At 41.8% G+C, this 25,827-nt stretch overlaps 1 protein-coding gene across 2 annotated transcripts in view; it reads right to left on the bottom strand.

Moving 5' to 3' along the window:
- The window catches only part of SPMIP3 (sperm microtubule inner protein 3), a 35,645-nt gene that overhangs the window by 554 nt on the left and 9,264 nt on the right, over nucleotides 1-25,827 (bottom strand). Inside the window, exon 3 of one of the 2 annotated variants that reach the window (XM_061185398.1) lies at nucleotides 16,828-16,904. In XM_061185398.1, coding sequence (XP_061041381.1) covers nucleotides 16,828-16,904 — 77 coding nt within the window. Of the gene's footprint in view, nucleotides 1-16,827; nucleotides 17,001-25,827 lie in introns of both variants that reach the window. The other variant, XM_061185397.1, reaches the window with a different exon arrangement.

A 25,827-nucleotide genomic window follows, 5' to 3' on the forward strand; every position in this document is an offset into this window, starting at 1 on the left:
GCATCTACACCTAATGAGCCAAAGACTAGAATGTTTCAATGATAGCGATATAGTAAAACTTTATCATGGACAGTTATATACCTTGTATTAGGTATTTTATTTACATTAACCCTAATATTCACAGTAATCCTCAGAGGCCCACTGATATTATCACTGCCTCAAAGAGATTAATTAACTTGCCCAAGTTTACAGGACTCGTGAGAGGAGGAGCCCACATTTGACCCAAGATTATCAGGCCCCAAAGTCCCTAATTTTTTCGTTGTTCTTTCCACCTTCCACAGCACTTCAACAGCATTTAAAGAAATAAACATTTCTTGATATTAAGAATGGATAACATTTCATTTACCCAGGGAATATGGCTAGAAATGCCATCTCTGGAAGATTTTAAAAATCAAATTTAATTAAGCGTGATCCTGTCTGTACTCAGTAGCTATATGACTTCTCAAAGCTTACTGTTGGATTAATTAGTAGCTCTGACTTTCTTGAGGATTGCATTGTATTCCAGGGAAATATATTAATGAAGGTTAGAAGTGTTAGGAATCCTACTTAATAGTCTTAGTGATCTTTGTTGTAGGAATTATCAATATAATGGAGCTGAATTATATATACATTTAACCAGGTAAATGCAACAGTAAAGGTTTTAAGAACACACAGCAACCTTTTCTGGGGATTTCTCCTGCCATTCCACTTAGTATATATGCCCACAGACTGGATGCTATCAAGCCTGAAATATACTGTACAGATTTGTGGGTGGGGAGTACTATGGAAAGAACTGTGAAATGATTTTTTAGATTTCTTTATCATTTGACAAAGTGAAATTATTGTTCATGTGGATTTGTGTGTGATGACTTCTTTGAAATTCATTGCTGAAAAATAAAATGAAGAATTGAGAACCACAGAGAAAATTTAACCAACTTGCTGAAGAATCCCATGTATTCCAAATACTTTAATGATTTACTATTATTTAATATTATCACTTTGAGCAATTTAAGAAATTTTGAAGGATAACCTTGATTATATATGATTATGCCCTGGTTTTAGAAATTAATCACAGTATAAGATGTAATTCCAGTGTATTAGGTTTTTTTTTTAAACAAATATTTATTATGGCACATGTTTATTCTTGATCAATAATAATAATAGCTGACATTTTTGGAGGTTTCTTAATGTTATGTACAGGCACAATGCTAAATTCTTTATACAGGTATCTCAATTCTATTAGGTAGATACTATTTTTATCCTTTTTGCACATGAGAAAACTGAAGGTCAGAGAGTCTAAGGGTCACACTGCTACTGAAAGAATATATTTTATTTTGGAAGAATGAGGTTTTTGAATTATTTGGCACCAGGGTGCATAAAACAAGGTCAACTTTCATCTGAGGGGCCATCTCACCCTTCCAGGCTATAAATTCTCTGAGGACGAAGTCTTCATCTCTTCTACTGTGTCTTGCACATAGTCAATGCTTAATAAATATTTCCTAAATAAATAAATGAACCCCTATGTGCTGAGAAAGAATTTTACTGAAGAAGAATTTCTTAGGCAATAACCATGATCTATCATAATCTATACATAATCTGTTCTTCAACTATTCCCAAAAGAGATAAGAACTGCACACGAAATGCAAATCATTGCTAATCTAGACATAAGCTCTGCCCTTAAAATCTGATCACAAAGACTGGTCAATGGATAAGATAAAAAAACCTTACACCTTGATAAACAATGTAATATTTACTTTATCTTATTCTGTGAAAAGCCCTTCCCCCAAATACTCCTTCGAGGAGTCAGTTTCTTGAATTAAACAAAAACTCTATTCAGTCTCTGCTCCTTTCTCTATCAGTGCTCAGCTTTGTAACAACTCTGTTAGGTCTCTTGAGACCAGCCTTTTGCCTGCCTGATAGTTGCTTATAAAATAATTGCCACCTAAGTATCTCTCAAATCCATGTAACTCTCTGTACTGCTACTGAGACAGGCTGGGGACCTGGGACCCTTTGCTACAGTGCTGCAGTGCTTACACCTGGACAAACCTCCTATAGCAACAAAATACAAAGAAACTATAAGGGACTAAAAATAACTGTGTGCATGCTCAGTTGGGGTAAATTATGGACAAAAAGACCGGGACTTCCCTGGTGGTGCAGTGGTTAAGAATCCACCTGCCAATGCACAGGACATGGGTTCAAGTCCTGGCCCAGGAAGATCCCACATGCCATGGAGCAACTAAGCCCGTGTGCCACAACTACTGAGCCTGCGCTCTAGAGCCTACGCGCCACAACTACTGAGCCTGCATGCCACAACTACTGAAGCCCACGCACCTAGAGCCCATGCTCCACAACAAGAGAAGCCACTGCAATGAGAAGCCCGCGCACCACAACGAAGAGTATCCCCTGCTCGCCATAACTAGAGAAAGCCCACGCACAGCAACGAAAACCCAATGCAGCCAAAAATAAAATAAAATAAATTTATATGTATATTAAAAAAAAAAAGATACAAAAAGACCAAAAAACCCAACTGCCACTTCCAAGGAGCCAGAAGAAAAACAAGGTGTCGGGAGCTTTTGCTCTGCTCATACCCCCTGCACACAACACCACCAAAGGGGTGGGCAAAACACCTAAGCCACTCCTCTGCCCTGACCCCTGAACACACACCTACCCTCACCCCATAAAACGAGCCAGCTCACCTCCACTCAGGGAACCATCAAGGGAATCTGTTACTTGTTTTTGCTCCCTCCTGCAACCGCTGCAGGAGCCCCAATAAAGCCTTGCCTGAATTTCTTGTCTGGCCTCTAGTCAATTTCTATTGATTGGGGAAGGCCAAGAACCCTGGTCGGTATCAGACTTAGTGGCACCCAGCACAGGGCAGTTGTACCCTGTTGGGGAGAGGACCTGGGCACCTCCGGGACCACTGACTTCAGCTTCCCCATGGGTGCCAAGTGGCTGCCTGAACCTCGTGTTTCGGCGTCACTACGTTTGGTAAGTCTGCCTTCCTGGACACTGGGGGTCTCAGGACCCTCATTCAGACAATGCTTTCCCCTCCCCCTTGTCCTCTTCCCTCTCCTAATATCTCCCTACTTCTCCTCTCTCTCTGTCCTCTCCTAATTCTCTGTCCTATCCTTCCGAGAGAGTGGACATCGGGCAGCTACAGCATCACTGCTCTCAGCTTGTGAGACCTGCTCCCTCTGGCCGGCAACGGCTCGCCTTGTCAGGTGACAAGCAGAGAGGTGGGAGAGGCTCGCCTCACACCATGCAGATCCTGGTCCAGCAGGCTCTCCCTGACGGGAATTTATGAGAGTGATAGAGGTTTAAACCTCATATCATGTAGTGGCTGCAAGTCCTGTTGTCCCAGTATTCTTGCCTTTGTTTTCCTGCTGCCTCTTTCTCTTTTTCAGTCTTTTCTGTCCCTCCTCCCTTTACCTCTCCCTTGATTCTTATACCTGCACTCCCGTCCCCTTTATCCTGAAAACTTCTTGTTTGTGTCTTTAAGTTTTTGTCATTGGTATCTTTGTTTTATGTAGTTTTGTCTGTCCAACTGCTCCTGCAAGTCTCTGCCGACATTGTGGGCATGGTGGAGCACTTAAACCTCGAAATACAAACTGGCCACATGGCCTGAGGCCCCAGCCTTGGGTTACTTAGTGGGATTTTAAAGAGAAAAAAAAAAAAAAAAGGAGGGGAGCTTGCATCTCTCTTCTGCCTTTGCAATGTAACTATTCTGCCTGGGCTCTCAGGAACTACCTGATCCATCTGTAGTTCTCCAGACTGAGGAAAAAAAAAAAAGAGGCATTTTAAATTCAAGCAGAAAAACTGTGAGATCTCTGGTTCTGTCTGTCTTTATGTAAAATTAACTTGTAAATGAGCTGTATTTAATTTGCTTAAAAGAAATTGAGTGCTTATATACATTCTCAGAAATATAAAAGAAGCTCACTAGAATACATTTCAGGTTCGTGTGATCTGGGAAATATTTAATATTGAATTAATATTTGGTATTAGAGCTAGCTTAAGCTTGTGGTTTTGATTAATACAGACCTGTTTTTAGAGACATCAACATTAAGTACAATACTTTCATTGTACCTAGGGTTATTGAAAGTCAATAAATGCATATTGTTTCTGTTATGAAATTTGTCAACAGGGAAAATAACCCGATATGATTAAACTTTTAAGTAAATGTAACTGAGATAAGAGCTTTTTGTTAAACTCTATAGGAATAATTATGTTTTGGTAATGTCCATTTAAAATAGTCTCTCCAAATTTTGGTAACTTGAAACAAAATTAAGTTAAATGTTAAGAATTCATTGAATATCCAGGCCATTTCAGATAAGATAAAATTTTGGAACATTAATTGTTAAATATGTCTAAATTTACCTACTTTTGTCTTCTTGTGAGAGAGAAACTAAAGATGTTTGGTGCCACCTTGAGATGTTCTCTACCAATCTATAGAATGCTAATGTAAAAGACAGTTCGTGGTGGCTTAAGAAAAGTAGGATGTGTGTTTTCAGAAAAGAAGGTATGAGGAATGGAAATATATTTTGTTGAAAGGAAAAAAGGGTGATTTTGTCCTAGAGCTGGTTGTTTCTGAATGGGAAAAAATAAGGGACAAAATATGGCTACAGAAATTTGCAGAAGGTTTGTGGAAAAGGAACACTGCGAAGAGAATTTTGTATGTGGTCAGGATTTTCTAAGGTTGGATTAAATTCATTTAGGTAAATGGATTTTATTAAGAGTAGGCAGATGCAAGACTGGATTTGGTTTCTCTCTCTCATAAGAGAGCAAAGTTTTCCTGGAACGCTGCTTTTGATAACAGATTGTGTGAGTTTCTGTGCCTTTAAGTGATCTGTATTTACTTTTGCAATCTTTTCTTTCACCTTAGCTCAAGGAATAATTTTTTCATGGTGACCTATGATTCTATCTGATTGGGTGTTTTAAAACTTTGAAATTTTTGACAGACTTCCCAAATATCAAGTTCTTTTGACCTCCAGCTAACTCTGGGGTGCTTCAGAGGGCCCTTGGAGCAACCCAAAGAGAAATCCTAAACTAATGGGTTCATTTGGTATGTTAAGTTACATGGGAAACATTGTCCAAACTCGCTGTTGCCTGTGTCAAATGGAATCATCAGGCTCTCCCCAGTTTTATCGTAACCACCAAACAGATAGGGGAAAGGGTTTTGGGTTCTTCTGCTGTCTAGCCTCTCACCTTACTCTATGTCCAGAAATCCCCTGTGGGAATACTCCCACCTCTAGGCCCTCAGGTCCTGACTCCCGTGGCATTTTTCATTACGCCCAACTCCAATTCCTCCAGGAGTTCCTTTTTGCACCTCTAGGACCCCCTTCACTCCAGGTCTTGGCAGCCCAGACCTGGTTACAGACTACCTATTGGGCTGGCCACTTCCAAGCAGCCCACATCCTAGGCTTTATAGATTCTCATTCTTGAGGAATACACCCCAACCTAGGGAAACTTGTTATAGGACATAAGCTTTAGCGATAACAGATCCCCCTCAAGGAGAGCCCTGGCAACGCACTGGCACTGACCCCTTGCATGAGGGACTGGGTCGACCAGAGATGCCTGGTTAGGAATTGATGGGAAAGTAGAGGACGCTCAAAATCCTATTAGGTAAGAAGGGAATTTGGAAGACACTCCGACCCCCTTCTGACAAAGGCCTCCTGGTAAAATGTCTCCAGGACACCAGACTTCATATCTAGGAGTGCGCTTTCTTGGTTGCAGGTTACTCAACATGGAAGGATCCTCTTCTAAGCCAGAAGAAACACCTCTGGAATGTATTCTTAAAAATTGGAAATTTTAAAAACTAGATGGGCTGAAAAGGGGAAAACTTACACTTTACTGTAACACTGCCTGGCGTTTATATAAGTTGGGGGGATGGATAAAAATGGCCTGAAAATGGGTCTCTAAATTACAATATCATCTTGCAATTGGATCTTTACTGTTGCAAGATGGGAAAATGAACTGAGGTTCCCTATGTTCAAGCCTTCATGGTCCTTTACCAAAACCCCGCTCTATGTGGCTCCCGTAATCAAAAGCCTGGGGAATCAGAAAACACTCCCAACATTTTAGATGATCCCCTTCTAATCTTCCCCAGTTCTCAGGGGAGAAACCAAGTCTCCACTGCTTCTCCGGAGCCACCTACCTCTCCAGAGCCACCTACTTCCCCAGAGGCACCTACTTCTCCAGATCCCTCTGACAAATTCCAAACTCCACCTCCCTATGTCCCTTTATACCCTCCATTACCCAAGAAAGGAGAGACTAGTCCCTCTGAGGTAACTCACAGTGGAACTTCCTAGCACCCAGGATCAGGAAAAATATGCCCTCTTAGGGAAGTGGGAAAAGGTGAAGGGACAATCAGAGTACATGTGCCCTTCTCTTTAACTGACTTAGCCCAATGCAAACAGAGACTGGCTGATTTTCTGAAGACCCTAGTCAAAGTTTGCTGAAGGGTTTCAGGCCCTAACTCTGGCCTTTGATTTAATTTGGAAGGATGTCCAGATAGTACTATCTACTTGCTGTACCCCTGAGGAGAAACAGAGAATTTGGGCAGCAGCCCAGGGGCGTACTGACCAGCTTGCCGGGGACCAACACTAACTTTTTGTTATGGGAGGAGACGCAGCCCCAAATCAGGAGCCCCATTGGAATGATAATTCCTGGGAGGGAACAGAAGCCAGAAATCACATGATCCAATGGGTATTAGAAGGGATGAGAAAGTGTATCAAAAAGCCAGTTAACCATGAAAAGGTTAAAAGAGTGACCCAAGAAGAAAAAGAAAATCCAGCCCTCTTTCATGGACGGCTTATGGAGGCTTTTAGAAAATTTACTAATATTGAGCTGTCCATTCCCAAGGGTCAGTCCCTGCTGGGACAACATTTTATCACCCAGTACGCTCCTGATATTAGGAGGAAACACCAGAAGTTACAATTAGGCCCACAAACCCCTATGCCCCAACTCCCAGAGGTGGCCTTTGGGGTACTTAATAATCGAGATCAAGCTGAGGAGGAAGAGAGAACCCAAGGTGAAAACAGGCAGGCCAGGGCTCATGCTAAACTGATAGCTGTTGCTGTCTGTCATGCCGTGTAACCTCAAGGCAACCTAAGGGGGCCAAGGAAGTTTAACCATCCATCCCACAGCGGGAACACTTCAAATGTAAGTCAACTGACCACTGGGCCCAAAAGTGCCAAAAAAAAAGCCCCCTGGTCCATGCGCAGTCTGCAAACAAACAGGTCATTGGAAGTGAGACTTTCCCCCATCCCAAAGGTGAAGGGGGGACTCCCACTCCCAATACGGCCATGCTAGATGACTGAGGTGGCCCGGGGATTCTGGCAGCTCCCCTTCACAAGATGTCTATCTCCTCTGAGGAGCCCTGGTGGTCCTTAACATGGCAGGTAAGAAAATCAATTTTTTAATTGATATGGGAGCAACTTACTCTGTCCTGATCTCTCACACTGGGCTTCTCTCCTCTAAAAGCTGTACAGTGACTGGTGTTGACAGAAAGCCTCACACCCATTACTTTACTGGGCCTCTCACTTGCCAATGTGAACAGTGTTTGATCTCACACAGCTTTTCAGTTGTGCCTGAGTGTCCTACCCCACTACAGGGGAGAGACCTTCTGACCTCCCTTGGAGCCATATTACAATTAGGAGACCCCAAGCAGCCCCTTTTCTTGACTCTAAGGCAAATCAGCTGGAAGAACAGGGGTCTATTCCCAGCCATATTCTACACTAAACCCTGCAGTTTGGGACAAAGGAATCCCTGGTAAGGCTATAAATGCCCAACCTATAAAAATTAGCCTTAAGCCAGAAGTCGCTCATCCTAACAAGAGAAAGTATCACATAAAATTGGAAGCAAAAAAGGGTTTGCAACCCCTCATAAATAAATTCTTAAAACATGGGCTCTTAGTGCCCTGTCAGCCTCCATGCAAAACCCCTATTCTGCCAGTTGTTAAGCCAAATGGGGAATATTGAATGGTACAAGACCTTAGAGCAGTAAATGACACAGTGGTCCCTATACGTCCCCTTGTAGACAATCCTTACAATATATAGTCCAGAAACCTGGAGATGCCAAATGGTTTACTGTGCTTGACCTCAAGGATGCCTTCTTTTGCATCCCAATTCATCCCTCATTACAGGATCTGTTTGCCTTCAAGTGGACTAACCCTCACTTGGGCCAAATGCAACAATATACCTGGACAGTATTGCCTCAGGGGTTTTGGGACAGTCACAATTGTTCACCCAGGCCCTAGGAAAAGAACTAAGGGAAATACACCTAAAAGAAGAGGCTATTCTACAGTATGTGGATGATATATTAATATGCAGCCACACCATGGAGGCCTCAGATCAGAATACCATAGAAGTCCTTAATTTCCTTGGGGCCTGGGGTTACAGGATATCCCAGAAAAAGGCACAAATTTCAAAACAACAACAAGTTAAATATCTGGGATATATTATAAACCCTGGAAGTAAACAGTTATCTCCAGATAGAAAACAAGCTATATTAGGCCTAAGTGCCCGAAAGACAAAAAAAATCTTCGTACTTTCTTAGGCATGGCAGGATTTTGCAGAATTTGGATTCCAGGATTTGGACTAATGGCTAAGCCTCTATATGAAGCCACTAAAGGCCAGATACAGAACCATTACTTTGGACGGGGGAAACAAGAAAAGGCTTTTAATAATATCAATAATATCTGGCCCTCACCAGAGATCCTGCTCTGGGTCTCCCTAATTTAAAAAAGCCATTTACCTTGTACATAGCTGAAAAGCAGGGGACAGCTCTGGGGGCTCCTTGTACAAAAGCTAGGAGAAGCTCCTTAGCCTATAGACTATGTTTCCAAGCAACTAGATTCCGTGGCCCGAGGTTGGCCTGGCTGCCTCTGGGTGGTAGTTGCCACTGCTTTATTAGTGGAAGAAGCTAACAAGCTTACCTTTGGACAGCTGCTGGAAGTCCAGACCCCTCATCAAGTACAAGGGATTCTGGAGATTAAAGGCCACCATTGGCTAACTGGAGGCCACCTTACTAAGTACCAGGCTTTACTCCTTGACTCCCCAGAGCTAACTCTCAAAAGTTGCCACACCCTCAACCCGGCTACACTGATGCCCGCAGAAAGCCCAGAACTAACACATCCCTGCCTTAAGACCCTTGACCTGGTTTATGCCTGTAGGCCTGATCTAACAATCCAGGCCATAGAAAACCCTGAGAAAGCATGATTTACTGATGGCAGTAGTTTCATTAAAGATGGAGTCAGTAGGACAGGGTATGCTATTGTGAGTGCTTATAGCGTTACAGAAGCAAAACCTTTGTCACCTAACAAACACTTCAGCCCAGAGGGCTGAGGTAATAGAGCTAACTTGATCCTTAACCTTAGGGGAAGGAAAAATTATAAACATATATACAGACTCAAAATATGCCTTCCCTGTTTTACATGTCTAGGCAGCTATCTGGAAAGAAGAGGACTTTTAAATGCAAAACACTCCCCTGTGAAATATGGAGCTGAGATTTTACATCTCATAGACGCGGCTCAAAACCAAAACTAGTAGCAGTCATTCACTGCTGCGGGCACCAAAAGGAAAAATCTCAAATTACCCAAGGGAACAACAGGGCAGATTGGGAGGCATAGAAACAGCCCTGATGCCCAGAACAGAAATGGCTTTAATCCCATCCCTTACCCCTTCTAACGTCATACCTAGTTACTCAACTTCTAAGGAGACCAGGGCACGAGACAAAGGGAGAACTAAGAGAACAGATGGCTGGTGGCACATATATCAGAAACTGCTCGTACCCCTTTCTGAGCAGTGGAAAATTATTAAAGGACTACATGATTCTCTGCATCTGGGGAGGGATCTAAAGTCCCTGCCCAAGGTGGTACTTGACAACTGATTGGCCCTCGATCATCTATTGGCAGAACAAAGAGGGGTATGTGCAATTGCCAATACTTCTTGTTTTGCACATATATCAACACCTCTTCCCAGGTAGAAACCAACATTAAGAAAATTCGACAATAAGCCACCTGGGTTCAGCAGACAATTAATCACCAATTCTTGCTATTCAATATGGGCGGGGAAATTGAAAACTGCTTATCTAGTTTGTTCTCTTGGATTCCACAAGGTATACAAAACTTTCTGGCAGGAGTTTTTCATTTTCTCATAACCCTTTTCTTTTCAGTCATACTGATTTATGCTATATTTTATCTAGTACTCCGTTGTCTTCCCTGCTGTTGTAAACCTGTGACTAAGAATTTTTGGTTCAAGAAGGAGACCTGGGACCAACAGGTTCAGAGCTTCCATTCTAAAAATAGAGTAACATGTTAAACTTTAACCCTGAGGTTAACAAAATATACGCCCAAACAGAATGGCTTCTTGGCAGGGATGACGTAGCATCCCCTGTGTGGTCAACAGTTAAGGAAACCCTCCCAAATTTAACTTGGTTCCTTTCCTTTCTAAACCCTTTAATGGCTATTGTTGTTCTTCTCCTTTTTAGCCCTGGTTTGTTTAACCTTTTGGTTAAATTTGTGTCTTCTAGGCTCCAACAGTTTGAAGTAAGTCTCATGATGGCTCAAGGAATTCAAACCATTCCAGCAGAGAGTGGCCCAGGTCCCTACAGGTCCTTGGGACAGTCAGCGAGGGACTCATACACCTCTAGGGTAGGCTAGGGTCTGTGGCCCCTGTCCAGCAGGAAGAAATTTCAGAAGAGAACTTCGGCCCCTTACCCCTTAAGAATAAATGTGTAGGGCTTCTCTGGTGGCGCAGTGGTTAAGAATCTGCCTGCCAATGCAGGGGACGTGGGTTCGAGCCCTGGTCAGGGAAGATCCCACATGCCGCGGAGCAACTAAGCCCGTGCGCCACAACTACTGAAGCCCGTGAGCCACAACTACTGAGCCTGCGCTCTAGATCCCGTGAGCCACAACTACTGAATCCCCCGCCTAGAGCCTGTGCTCCGCAACAAGAGAAGCCACCACAATGAGAAGCCCACCCACCGCCATGAAGAGTAGCCCCTGCTCACTGTAGCTAGAGAAAGCCTGCGCCCAGCGACAAAGACCCAGTGCAGCCAAAAATAAATAAATAAAATAAATAAATTTATTAAAAAAAAAAAAAGAATAAGGGTGTAGAGTCTCTCAGGGGGAAGTGAGACAGGCTGGAACCCGGAACCCTTTGCTGCAGTGCTTGCACCTGGACGAACATCTCCTCAAGCAACAAAATACAAAGGAACTATAAGGGACTAAAAATAACTGCGTGCAGGCACAGTTGGGGCAAATTATGGACAACAAGATACAAAGAGACCAAAAAAATTCCAACTGCCACTTCTGAAGAGCCGAGAGCAAAAGCAGGGTATCGCACATGACCCCTGCACACACCACCACCAAAGGGGTGGGAAAAACACCTAAGCCACCCCTCCAGCCCCCCTGGACACACCCCTACCCTCACCCCATATAAGGAACCAGCTCGCACACCCCACTGGGGAACCAGCAAGGGAATGTGTTACTTGTTTTTGGTCCCTCCTGTGGCCGGCCGGCACAGGAGCCCCAATAAAGCCTTGCCTGAATTTCTTGTCTGGCCTCTAGTCAATTTCTACTGATTGCGGAAGGCCAAGAACCCTGGTCAGTATCACTACCTCCCATCATCAGTTGCCTAAAGCACTGGTTCCTAACTTGGCTGCACAATGGAATTATCTGGAAGTTTTATAAATTATTGATGCCTGGGACCTTCTCCCTCCCACCAGGAGGTTCTGACTTAATTGGTATTGGGTATATCCTGGGCATCTGGATTTTTAAAAGTGATGTAGCTGAGGTTAAAAACCATCAGCCTAACCCCTGCAATTGCCTCCTGACCCTTTGTATTCAATCTTGGCCCCACTCTACTCCCCATCCCGCCCCCTTTTTCTTCCCCACAGTTGGAGTAATCTTTTCAAAATGCAATTTTAATTGTGTCACCTCCACTCTCTTTAAAACTTTTCAAAAGTTTCCCATTAATCTCAGGCTACAGGCCCCAAACCTGAAAATGGCCTGTAAAGCCCTCCTTGTTCTGACCTTGCTATCTCTTCAGCCATATCCTTCTTGACTTCTGGCCTCCAACACACTCATTTTTTTTTTACTTCTTCAAACATGTCGTGCTCTTACCACAGTGCCTTTGCATATGCTGCACTCTCTGTGAAGCTCTTCCCCTCTTCCTTGCCTAGTTAACTTTTAGCTCATCTTTCAGCTCTCGACTTATCATTTCTCTGACCTGTTATATGCTCCTATAGCACCACATAAATTCTGCTTCATAGGATTTATGACAGGTGAAATTTTATGCTTATTTCTATGCTGGTTCCCCACTGAAGCTCCTTGAATGTAGAAACTTTGTGTCTATTTCTGTTTCACATGGTGTTGATGAAACCTTGCACACTGATTGGCATATAGTTAGGCTCTCAAATTAGTTACTGAAGGAATATGTATGAATGAATGAAAATGTGCTTGACATCAAATCTATCAGTGAGTTCAACTGATGTCAGCTCCAAAATATCTCTGGAACCCATTTATTCCTTTTCATCTTCCCTGCTGGTCCGAACCACCATCACCTCTGGTCTCAACTACTAAACAGTTTCCTCACTGGTCTGCAAGCCTTGTTCCTCTCCAAACAGTGTCCTAATGGCAGGCAGACTGATCTTTTTAAAATACAAATGATATGCCACTCCTCTGTTCAAAATTATTCCAAGTCTTTCCATTGTTCTTAGAATAGAATCCAAACATCTTACCACTCTCACCCTCACTGACTACCCACCAAACTACACTGGCCTCCTTTCTGTTCCTCAAACAAGCCCTTTCCAGCTTTCAGGCTTCAGCACTTACTATTCCTTTTTCCTGAAATGCTCTTTACATGGTTTTTTCTTATTTTCCAAGGCTCAGCGAAAACTGCATAGAGGTTTTCCCTGACTGCACTATTAAAAGTAACCTCCCTTGGCTACACTCATCACTCTGTTTGCTTCCCTTATAGCACTACTACAATCTAAAATTTAAAAAAATATGTACTTGGTCATGCTCCATATCCCCCACCAGAATGTCAGCTCCATGAAAGCAGATGTCTTGTCTATCCCGGTCACTGTACCCCCAGCAGACAGCACAGTGTCTAGTTTGTACTGGGTGCTCAATCAATGACTGAATCATCTTATGATTGCCAGCTTCCAAGATGGACCCCAATGATTGTCACCCCCTGGTATCCGTGCCTTGGGTCCTCTCCTCCCACACTGCTTCAGGGCTGCGTGTTGTGTGACTTTTGAACCTAAGCCATAAAAGGCATTGCAGTTCCCAACTTTATCTCAGATTACTCATTCTAGGGGAAGCTAACTGCCATGCCATCAGGATGCTCAGCCTGGAAAGGCCCACCTGGAAAGGCATTGAGGCCTCAGTCCCCAACCAGCATGTGACAGCGCTGTGAGTAGTCATACCTGACAACTATGTGAGTGAGCCACCTTGAGGGTGGGTGCTCCGGCCCCAGCTGAGCCTTCAGAGGATGAAGCACTCACTGACACTGAATGTTACCTTGAGAAAGACTCTGAGCCAGAACTGCCCACCTGAGCAGTTCTCAAATCCTAACCCACCAAAACCATGAGAGATAAAAAGCATCATCATTGATGTTTTAAGTCACTAAGTTTTGGAATGATTTGTTACTGCACAATAGATAACTAACATACACACAATCAACGAGTCAATGAATGGAGCAATCAATATTTCAACATAAATTTTCTCTTGAATTAGTCAGGCTTCAAACCTCACTAAGTAGGGCACTAGCCAATTCTGTCTTCTCGTGTTGCCTAGCCTACACTTTCCAGTACCATATTTTCAATTGTATACAGATCCCAACTTGACACTTCTTCTGCCTAAAACCATTATTTCTATCAGAGGCACCAACAATCTTGTAGTAGAAGTGGGAGGCTGTGCAATTAGCTTTAATTTCTCTCCTGTGAATTCTCTACCAGTACTGTCGTTTCTCTCTCCTGATGCTTTGCCATATGAGTCTTCTTCCCATTTCCCATGAAACTTCCTCAGTTCACTTTAAGAGCAAGGTCTGGGAATGTGACATCTCCAGACATGACCTAGACTAATGACTTACAAGTTGCTTGCTTGAGTAGGTTTCTAAGTCTCTAAGCCTCCGTTTCCTCTTCTGCTAAATGGGGTTAATAACAATACCTACTTCATGGGGGCAATACAGCTCACTGCAACCCTGAGTGTGACACATGTATGAGTAAATCACTTAGCACAGTTTTGGGCACATGACAGATATTTTCAATTCTAGCAAGTATCCTAAAACGTAGACTTGAGTCTCTATTTTACAGACACAAAAAGGTTCAGAAAAGTCAAGTGTCTTGCCCAACACCACGCAGCTAGACTGTGCCAGGCCTGTAGCCCTCCAAGGCCTGGATTCTGTTCACTGCCTCTCACTACTCCATCCCATGGTTCTGCCATGGCCTCCCAGCTGCTCTTCTCACCTGCCAGCTGTGTCTTGTCCCATCCATGCTAAGCAGCCTGACAGACTAACATCCTCTGAAGCTGACTGGGTCGCTCCCTGGGCTCTGACCCTACAGTGGCTCTGATTGTCCAAATTCAACTTTCCAGACTCCTGCAGCTCCTCTTCAGTTCCAGGCATTCTCGCCCCCTCTGACTGTCCACATTTTCCTTCCCACTTCCTCGTTCTGCCTTGCCCAGTCAGCCAGGTCCTCATAGCTGGATTCCCCCCTGCTCTCCCAGACCTCACAAACCTCCCAAACTTCTTCTCATCTGCTGCCTCTGGTATGTCGCCCTGTTTCTTCTTTCCCATGCACATCTTATCTGTCAAGACCGAGCTTAGTTCCCCACTAGTGCATGCTGCTTTCCTGGCTGTTCCAGGCCCCAGTGACCTCATCTTTCAACTCCTGCTCCTCTACTTGGTACTTAATCACTCTCTGATAGGTTGACTGTTGCCTCATCTTCCCAATTAGCTTGTGAGCTCCCTGATGCTGAACTCACAGTCTGGACTTTTACCTCCTCCCATGGCACCTAGCCCAGGTATTTGCTTTGCTAGACGTTAACCTTGTTCTATAGGTTTGGAAAGAATTAGGAATTGTCTTCTAAAATAAGCAAGGGAGAAACCTTTTGTGTCTGTCTAACAAGACTTCCCCATAGCAGAGGAATTGTAAAGAAGTGTTTACTATCACTTTGGAAACTAGAGGCCACCTAGAGTCCCTCATATAAAGGAAACAGATTTCACACTCAGTCTCAAGAAACTGCTTCGGCCGTCCTGCAGGGACAGGAGCCCCACTAACACTTCCGGAAGACCCCTTCTTTCCAAGCCCTCCTCAGCCCCGGCAGTGCCCCCCACCCCACGGCTGACTCCCTTTAACATAACCTTCTTACAAGAGGGAGGGGATATGGGAATACATGTATACGTATAGCTGATTCACTTCGTTATACAGCAGAAACTAACAGAACATTTTAAAGCAATTATACTCCAATAAAGATGTGAAAAAAAACCCAACAACATAACCCTCCTAAGGTCCCCTGCCTGCGGGACCCTGACTCCTACCACCCTGTACCTCCTTCTCCAAATGACTTAATCTCAGCTCTCACCCTCCTCTCCATTCCCTCAGCTCACTCTCTTCTCAGGCTCCAACCTTCTCTCACCTCCCAGAAGCCAGGTTTGCCCTTATCCCACACTTCTCCAGTCAATCTCTGGCCCCAATCCCAGCTTCATCCATTACCACCCCTATGCCTGGCTCAACTCCCCAAGATCTGCCTGGTCCTGCTGGGTTCCCACTCTTTCCGATTGCTGTCATTTGCTGTCCCCTCAGGACCTGAGTCCCAGCCCTGCTCTGGCATCCCATCCAGGCTGCAGCTCTTTTCTCAGGGGAGACAAGAAGGAGGGCAGATTCTTCCCATTCCCCATCCCATTCCTCCCCACCATCCTTTTACTAGTTTTCTTATTTTTAATTTTAAGATAAAAAGTGGCTCACTTTAAAGAAAACTGTTGAATAAATAGTAGTACAAGTGATGCTCAGCTGTGACAGAGACAATATAGCTTAAAGGTCCAGCACAGAGCTTGGCCTGGGGCTGAATTCTGCTTCTCCTAGGTACTGTGATTTGGGGCTAGTTAATTAACTGTCTCTGCAACTTGGTCACTGTTTACAGTGACCAAGAAATAATAGCATTTACCTCAGAGAGCTGTTAGAAGGACAAAATATGTGCCTGCTACAGTGTAAGAGCCTCAGAAATATTGGGGTTTACTCATTTAGAAAGTCTGTCAATGAAGGAATCCATTCTGTGACTAAAATCCAAAGTGTCAGTGACTACAGAAATACAGGTAACGTTTAAGTTCATGTCCATGTGTACCCCCCAGGGTCATATCTGTGGGGGGCCTCGGCCCCTCAGTACTCTCACACAGGCTGCAGCATGGGGAAATACTACATAGGGAATTTAGAATTTTTGAAACACACCTCCAGTTATCAAATAATTGCCAGAAATCCATTTAAAATAAGAGAATGAGGGGGGAAAATTCCTCTAACAATATGTTTAGGCACAGTAACAAATTTGTCAAGTGATAAAGTGCTCTGAGGAGTGGTCAGACTCATGTTTGCTTCCTACCAAGGACATTTATGAATTTTCAGTCTTAAAGTCTCCTGTACAAGGAGCTAGGGGAGGAGGAAAGGAGGAAGCAGTCTGGGGGCAGCTCTCTAAATCCTTCTTCCTGCACCCAGACACACACGCATCCCCCTCCCCCGCAACGTGACTGGTCCCAGACATACTCCCTGAGACGACAAGCCCATGGGAGATGCTCATCTGTGGCCCAGGCAAGGTTTTGCTCTCAGAGAGTAAGAACACTTGATCTGACTTACCCATCTTGTAAAATGGCAAAGAATAGTCTCTTTGGTACGTAGTTTCTTTATACCATGGTTCGGCAGGCTTTGAATGTCTTCGAAAACAAATGTATTGAATAAGAGTTTGTTGGTCTAATTGAGGCTTATACTGACTTTTTCTCTTAGGTGGAATTTCCAAGTCTATGAGAGGTCTAAATGAAAATAAAAACAGCTTGCTGAATACCCATCCAGTAGAAGAAAAGCATTCCACTTTCTCATCAGCTGAAATCCATTCCCTAAAAGTGACCTTCTGGTCTGGCTACCAAGATAGTATTGGCAAGACTCCATGACTCCAAGGCTAGCCCTAGCAAAATTATCAGTAGATGGTTCAAGGATTCCAGACCCCTGTTCTTTCCCTTTAACATCCCTCCTCCTTCCCAATCACAGGTCACAGAAGGTGACCTGCATCAAAACTTCTTCTGGATCTGCCTATGCATGGCTACTTCCCATACTCCAGATCTTCCCAATGACCTTTTGCAATGTAATTTTTCTATGGATATTTGGTTCCCTCAAGGAACTAATGCTTTCTTTTGACCAGACTAACCACTATGGTGCATATTGGTGTTTGATGAACCTGAAATTGGTTACAACCTTCTTGTACCCTCCACTCAAATGAGAACCCTATGAAGGTAAAGGTAAAGAAGAATCAAAATGTAGTGGTGGAATATCTTCATATACTTGTGGGAGTATACATTCACTGTTGCAACTTGTTTGAGAAGACTTTGGTGATATGTATTAAACCTTTAAACTGTGTATATATTTTGTCCTAGAAACCCAGAATTTAGGAATATCAACAAAGACTTAGCTCTAAGAATGCTTGTCAAAGTATTTTTATGATAATAAAAAGAGTGGAAACAACTTTCATGTGGAAAAAGATAAAGAATTATTTAGACAGTGATACAGAGATATACAGAAATACCATGCCACCATTAAAGTGATGCTGTAGAATTATAATATTTGAGATGGAAAAAAAGTCCACAATATATTATATTTAAAGAAAGATTTCAGTTGAATTGTACACTTTAAATGGATGAATTGTTTTGTATGAATTATCTCAATAAAGCTGTTACACAAAAAATGGTTTCAATCAACAAAATATTAGCAAACTGAATTCAACAAAACATTAAAAGGCTCATACACCATGATCAAGTGGGGTTTATTCCAGGGATACAAGGATGGTTCAATATCCACAAATCAATAAATGTGATACACCACATTAACAGAATAAAAGAGAAAAATCATGTTATCATTTTGACAGATACACAAGAAGCATTTGACAAAATTCAGCATCCATTTATGGTTAAAACTTTCAACAAACTGGGTATAGAGGGAACATACTCCAACATAATAAAGGCCATATATGACAAGCCCACAGCTCACATCATACTCAATGATGACATGCCTTTCCTCTAAGATCAGGAACCAGACAAGGATGTCCACTGTCTCCACTTTTATTCAACATAGTATTGAAAGTCCTATCCAGAGTAATTAGGCAAGAAAAAGAAATAAAAGTGATCCAAACAGGAAAGGAAGAAATAAAACTGCATTTATTTGCAGATCACATGATCTTACATATAAAAAAAACCCTAAAAATGTTATCAAATAGCTGTTAGAACTAATAAACAAATTCAGTAAATTTGCAGGATACAAAATCAATATAAAAATATCTATTGTGTTTCTTCTATACACTAATAATGAATTATCTGGCAAAGAAATTAAGAAAACAATCCCATTTTCAATTTCATCATAACAACAAAATACTCAGAAATAAATTTAACCAAGGAGGTGAAAGACCTGTATACTGTAGATATAAGACACAGATGAAAGAAATGGAAGAAAACACAAATAAATGGAAAGATATTCCATGCTCACACATTGGAAGTATTAATATTGTAAAAATTTCCACACTATCTAAGCAATCTACAGATTCAATGCAATCCCTATCAAAATTCCAATGGCATATTTTCATAGAAATCAAACAAACAATTCTAAAATTTGTATGGAATCACCAAAGCCCCAGATAGCCAAAGCAGTCCTGAGGAAGAAGAACAAGGCTGGAGATATCACATTTCCTGATTTTAAACTGTATTACAAAGCTATAATAATCAAAAACAGTATGGTATTGGCATATAAATGGACACATAGATTAATGGAACAGAATAGCGAGCCCATAAATAAACCAAAGCATATATAGTCAATTAATTTATGACAAATGAGCCGAAGTATACAATGGGAAAAGAATAGTCTTTTCAGTAAAGTGTGCTGGGAAAATTGGACAGCCACATTCTAAAGAATGAAACCAGATCCCTATCTTATACCATTCACAAAATGGGTTAAAGATTTTAATGTAAGACCTGAAATCATAAAACTCTTAGAAGAAAACACAGGGAGTAAACTTTTGACATCAGTCTTGACAATGATGTTTTGGATTTGACACCAAAAACAGGCAACAAAAGCAAAAATAAATAAACATCAAACTAAAAAGCTTCTGCACAGCAAAGGAAACCATCAACAAAATGAAACAGCAACCTACAGAATGGGAGAAAATAATTATCAATCATATATCTGATAAGGAGTTAATATCCAAAATATGTAAAGAACCCATACTACTCAATAGCAAAAAAAAAAAAAAAAAAAAAAACCCAAAGGAATACAAAACAAAAAAATCCTATTCAATTAAAAAATGGGCAGAGGGACTGAATAGACTTTTTTTTCCACAAAAGACTTGTGGATGGCCAACAGGTACATGAAAATGTGCTCAATGTCACTAATCATTAGAGAAATGCAAAACAAAACCACAATGAGCTATCACCTCACACCTGTCAGAATGGCTATCATCAAAAAGACTACAAATAGCAAGTGTTAGCAAGGATGTGGAGAAAAAGAAATCCTCATGCACTGTTGGTGGGAATGTAAATTGGTTGCAGCCACTATGGAAAACAGTATGGAGATTCCTCAAAAAACTAAAAATAGAACCACCATATGATCCAGCAATTCCACTTCTGGGTATTTATCCAAAGGAAACAAAATCACTATTTCAAAAAGATATCTGGGGCTTCCCTGGTGGCGCAGTGGTTGAGAGTCTGCCTGCCAATGCAGGGGACGTGGGTTCGAGCCCTGGTCTCGGAAGAGCCCACATGCCGTGGAGCGACTGGGCCTGTGAGCCACAGTTGCTGAGCCTGCACGTCTGGAGCCTGTGCTCCGCAGCGAGAGGCCGCGGTGGTGAGAGGCCCGCGCACCGCGATGAGGAGTGGCCCCCGCTTGCCGCAACTAGGGAAAGCCCTCGCGCAGGGGCGAAGACCCAACACAGCCATACATACATACATACATAAATAAAAAAAGAATGTAAGCAGACAAGAATAGCATTAAAAAAATGGTTAAAAAAAAAAAAAGATATCTGCACTCCCATGTTCATTGCAGCATTATTTAAAATGGCTAGCACATTGAAACAACCTAAGTGTCCATTGACAAATGAATAGATAAAAAATATGTGGACTACATATATTAATGTAATAATTATTAATATTAATTATAATAATTAATCAATATTAAATATAATAATTATTATATTAATTAAATATAAGAGTATTCATTGTGTGTGTATATATATACACACACACATATATATATATACCGTGAAATACTATTCAGCCTAAAAAAGAAGAAAAGCCTGGAGAGACCTTCAAGATGGTGGAGGAGTAAGACTTGGAGATCACGTTCCTCCCCACAAATACATCAGAAATACATCTACATGTGAAATAGCTCCTACAGAACACCCACTGAATGCTGGCAGAAGACCTCAGGCTTCCCAAAAGCCAAGAAACTCCCCACGTACATGGGTAGGGCAAAAGAAAAATCAGAGACAAAAGAATAGGGATGGGATGTGCACCTCTGGGAGGGAGCTGTGAAGGAGGAAAAGTTTCCACACACTAGGAAGCCCCTTCACTGGTGGAGATGGGGGTGTGGTGGGGGGGGAAGGTTTGGAGCGACGGAGGAGAGTGTGGCAACAGGGGTGCAGAGGGCAAAGCGGAGAGATTCCTGCACAGAGGATCGGTGCCGACCAGCACTCACCAGCCTGAGAGGCTTGTCTGCTCACCCACCAGGGTAGGTGGGGGCTGGGAACTGAGGCTCCGGCTTTGGAGGTCAGATCCCAGGGAGAGGACTGGAGTTGGCCGTGTGAACACAGCCTGAAGGGGGCTAGTGCATCACAGCTAGCCGGGAGGGAGTCCGGGAAAAAGTCTGGAACTGCCTAAAAGGCAAGAAACCATTGTTTCGGGGTGCACAAGGAGAGAGGATTCAGAGCACTGCCTGAACGAGCTCCAGAGACAGGCGCGAGCTGCAGCTATCAGCGCGGACACCAGAGATGGGCATGAAACTCTAAGGCTGCTGCTGCAGCCACCAAGAAGCCTTTGTGCAAGCACAGGCTACTATCCATACCTCCCCTCCCGGGAGGCCGTGCAGCCCGCCACTGCCAGGGTCCTGTGATCGAGGGACAACTTCCCCGGGAGAGCACACAGCACGCCTCAGGCTGGTGCAATGTCATGCTGGCATCTGCCGCCGCAGGCTCGCCCTGCATCCCCTACCCCTCCCTTCCCCCCAGCCTCAGTGAGCCAGAGCCCCCTAATCAGCTGCTCCTTTAACCTTGTCCTGTCTGAGCAAAGAACAGATGCTCGCAGGCGACCTACATGCAGAGGCAGGGCCAAATACAAAGCTGAACCCCAGCAGCTGTGCGAACAAAGAAGAGAAAGGGAAATCTCTCCCAGCAGCCTCAGGAGCAGCGGATTAAATCTCCACAATCAACTTGATGTACCCTGCATCTGTGAAATACTTGAATAGACAACAAGTCATCCCAAAATTGAGGCAGTGGACTTTGGGAGCAACTGTAGACTTGGGGTTTGCTTTCTGCATCTAATTTGTTTCTGGTTTTATGTTTATCTTAGTTTAGTATTTAGAGATTACTATTATTGGTAGATTTGTTTATAGATTTGGTTGCTCTCTTCCTGTTTTTTTAATATATAAAGACATATATTTTTTTCCTTTTTCTCTTTTTGTGAGTATGTGTATGCTTCTTTGTGTGATTTTGTCTGTATAGCTTTGCTTTTATCATTTGTCCTAGAGTTCTGTCTGTCCGTTTTTTGGTTTTTTTTTTTAGTATGGCTTTTAGTGCTTGTTATCATTGGTGGATTTGTTTTTTGGTTTGGTTGCTCTCTTCTTTCTTTCTTTCTTTTTTTTTTTCTTTTCTCTTTATTACTTTTTAATAATTTTTTAATTTTTAATTTTAGTAACTTTCTTTTCTTTCTTTCCTTCTTTCTTTTTTTCTTTTTTGGTTTGGTTGCTCTCTTCTTTCTTTCTTTTTCTTTTCTCTTTATTACTTTTTAATAATTTTTTTATTTTAATAACTTTTCTTTCTTTCCTTCTTTCTTTCTTTCTTTCTTTCTTTCCTTCTTCTTTCTTCCATCTTCCTTCCTTGTTTTCTTCTTTTCTTTCTTTTTCTTTCTTCTTTCTCTTTCTTTCTTTCTTTCTTTCTTTCTTTCTTTCTTTCTTTCTTTCTTTCTTTCTTTCTTTCTTTCTTCTTTCTTCCTGCTTCCTTCCTTCCTTTCTTTTCTTTCTTTCTTTCTTTTTTGGTTTGGTTGCTCTCTTCCTTCTTTCTTTCTTTTTTTTTTTCTTTTCTCTTTATTACTTTTTAATAATTTTTCTATTTTTTATTTTAATAACTCTTTCTTTCTTTCTTTCTTTCTTTCTTTCTTTCTTTCTTTCTTTCTTTCTTTCTTTCTTTCTTTCTTTCTTTCTTTCTTTCTTTCTTTCTTTCTTTCTTTCTCCCTTTTCTTCTGAGCAGTGTGGCTGACAGGGTCTTGATGTTCTGGCCAGGTGTCAGGCCTGTGCCTCTGAGGTGGGAGAGCCAAGTTCAGGACATTGGTCTACCAGAGACATCCCAGCTCCACGTAATATCAAACAATGAAAGCTCTCCCAGAGATCTCCATCTCAATGTTAAGACCCAGCTCGACTCAACGACCAGCAAGCTCCAGTGCTGGACACCCTATGCCAAACAACTATCAAGACAGGAACACAACCCCATCCATTAGCAGAGAGGCTGCCTAAAATGATAATGTCACAGACACCCTAAAACACACCACCAGACGTGGTCCTGTCCACCAGAAAGACAAGATCCAGCCTCATCCACCAGAACACAGGCACCAGTCCCCTCTACCATGAAGCTTACACAACCCACTGAACCAACCTTAGACACTGGGGGCAGACACCAAAAACAAAGGGAACTATGAACCTGCAGCCTGCGAAAAGAAGACCCCAAACACAGTAAGTTAAGCAAAATGAGAAGACAGAGAAATATGCAGCAGATGAAGGAGCAGGGTAAAAACCCACCAGAACAAAAAAATGAAGAGGAAATAGGCAGTCTACCTGAAAATAAATTCAGAGTAATGATAGTAAAGATGATCCAAAATCTTGGAAATAGAATGGAGAAAATATATGAAACATTTAACAAGGACCTAGAAGAACTAAAGAGCAAATAAACAATGATGAACAACACAATAAATGAAATAAAAAATTCTCTGGAAGGAATCAATAGCAGAATAACTGAGGCATTAGAACGGATAAGTGACCTGGAAGATACAATAGTGGAAATAACTACTGCAGAGCAGAATAAAGAAAAAAGAATGAAAAGAATTGAGGACAGTCTCAGAGGCCTCTGGGGCAACACCAAACACACCAACATTCGAATTATAGGGGTCTCAGAAGAAGAAGAGAAAAAGAAAGGGACTGAGAAAATATTTGAAGAGATTATGGTTGAAAACTTCCCTAATATGGGAAAGGAAATAGTCAATCAAGTCCAGGAAGCGCAGAGAGTCCCATACAGGAGAAATCCAAGGAGAAACATGCCAAGACACATATTAATCAAACTATCGAAAATTAAATACAAAGAAAAAATATTAAAAACAGCAAGGGGGAAAAACAACAAATAACATACAAGGGAATCCTCATAAGGTTAACAGCTGATTTTTCAGCAGAAACTCTGCAAGCTAGAGGGGGTGGCAGGACATATTTAAAGTGATGAAAAGGAAAAACCTACAACCAAGATTACTCTACCCAGCAAGGATCTCATTCAGATTTGATGGAGAAATTAAAAAATTTACAGACAAGCAAAAGCTAAGAGAATTCAGCACCACCAAACCAGCTTTACAACAAATGCTAAAAAAACTTCTCTAGGCAGGAAACACAAGAGAAGGAAAAGACCTACAATAACAAACCCAAAACAATTAAGAAAATGGTAATAGGAACATACATATTGATAACTGCCTTAAATGTAAATGGATTAAATGCTCCCACCAAAAGACATCAACTGGCTCAATGGATACAAAAACAAGACCTGTATATATGCCGTCTACAAGAGACCCACTTCAGACCTAGGGACACATACAGACTGAAAGTGAGGGGATGGAAAAAGATATTCCATGCAAATGGAAATCAAAAGAAAGCTGGAGTAGCAACTCTCATATTAGACAAAATAGACTTTAAAATAAAGACTATTACAAGAGACAAAGAAGGACACTAGATAATGATCAAGGGGTCAACCCAAGAAGAAGATATAACAATTGCTGGAGCATTGAGGTGCTCCAAAATAGGAGCACCTCAATACATAAGGCAAATGCTAACAGCCATAAAAGGGGAAATTGACAGTAACATAATCATAGTAGAGGACTTTAACACCCCACTTTCACCAATGGACAGATCATCCAAAATGAAAATAAATAAGGAAACACAACTTTAAATGATACATTAAACAAGATGGACTTCATTGATATTTTTAGGACATTCCATCCAAAAACAGCAGAATACACTTTCTTCTCAAGTGCTCATGGAACATTCTCCAGGATAGATCATATCTTGGGTCCCAAATCAAACCTTGGTAAACTTAAGAAAATTGAAATTGATCAAGTATCTTTTCTGACCACAATGTTATGAGACTAGATATCAGTTACAGGAAAAAATCTGTAAAAAATACAAACACATGGAAGGTAAACAATACACTGCTTAATAATCAAGAGATCACTGAAGAAATCAAAAAGGAAACACAAAAATACCTAGAAACAAATGACAATGAAAACACGATGACCCAATACTTATGGGATGCAGCAAAAGCAGTTCTAAGAGGGAAGTTTATAACAATACAATCCAACCTCAAGAAACAAGAAACATCTCAAATAAACAACTTAACCTTACACCTAAAGCAATTAGAGAAAGAAGAACAAAAAACCCCCAAAGTTAGCAGAAGGAAAGAAATCGTAAAAATCAGGTCAGAAATAAATGAAAAAGAAATGAAGGAAACAATAGCAAAGATCAATAAAACTAAAAGCTGGTTCTTTGAGAAGATAACAAAATTGATAAACCATTAGCCAGACTCATCAAGAAAAAAAGGGAGAAGACTCAAATCAATAGAATTAGAAATGAAAAAGGAGAAGTAACAACTGACACTGCAGAAATACAAAGGATCATTAGAGATTATTACAAGCAATTATATGCCAATAAAATGGACCACCTGGAAGAAATGGACAAATTCTTAGAAAAGCACAACCTTCTGAGACTGAACCAGGAAGAAATAGAAAATATAAACAGACCAATCACAAGCACTGAAATTGAGACTGTGATTAAAAATCTTCCAACAAACAAAAGCCCAGGACCAGATGGCTTCACAGGTGAATTCTATCAAATATTTACAGAAGAGCTAACACCTATCCTTCTCAAACTCTTCCAAAATATAGCAGAGGGAGGGACACTCCCAAACTCATTCAATGAGGGCACCATCACCCTGATACCAAAACCAGACAAATATATCACAAAGAAAGAAAACTACAGGCCAATATCAATGATGAACCTAGATGCAAAAATCCTCAACAAAATACTAGCAAACAGAATCCAACAGCACATTGAAAGGATCATACACAATGATCAAGTGGGATTTAT

Source organism: Eubalaena glacialis, chromosome 3 (genome assembly GCF_028564815.1).
Source record: "Eubalaena glacialis isolate mEubGla1 chromosome 3, mEubGla1.1.hap2.+ XY, whole genome shotgun sequence".
Taxonomy (NCBI): Eukaryota; Metazoa; Chordata; class Mammalia; order Artiodactyla; family Balaenidae; genus Eubalaena; species Eubalaena glacialis.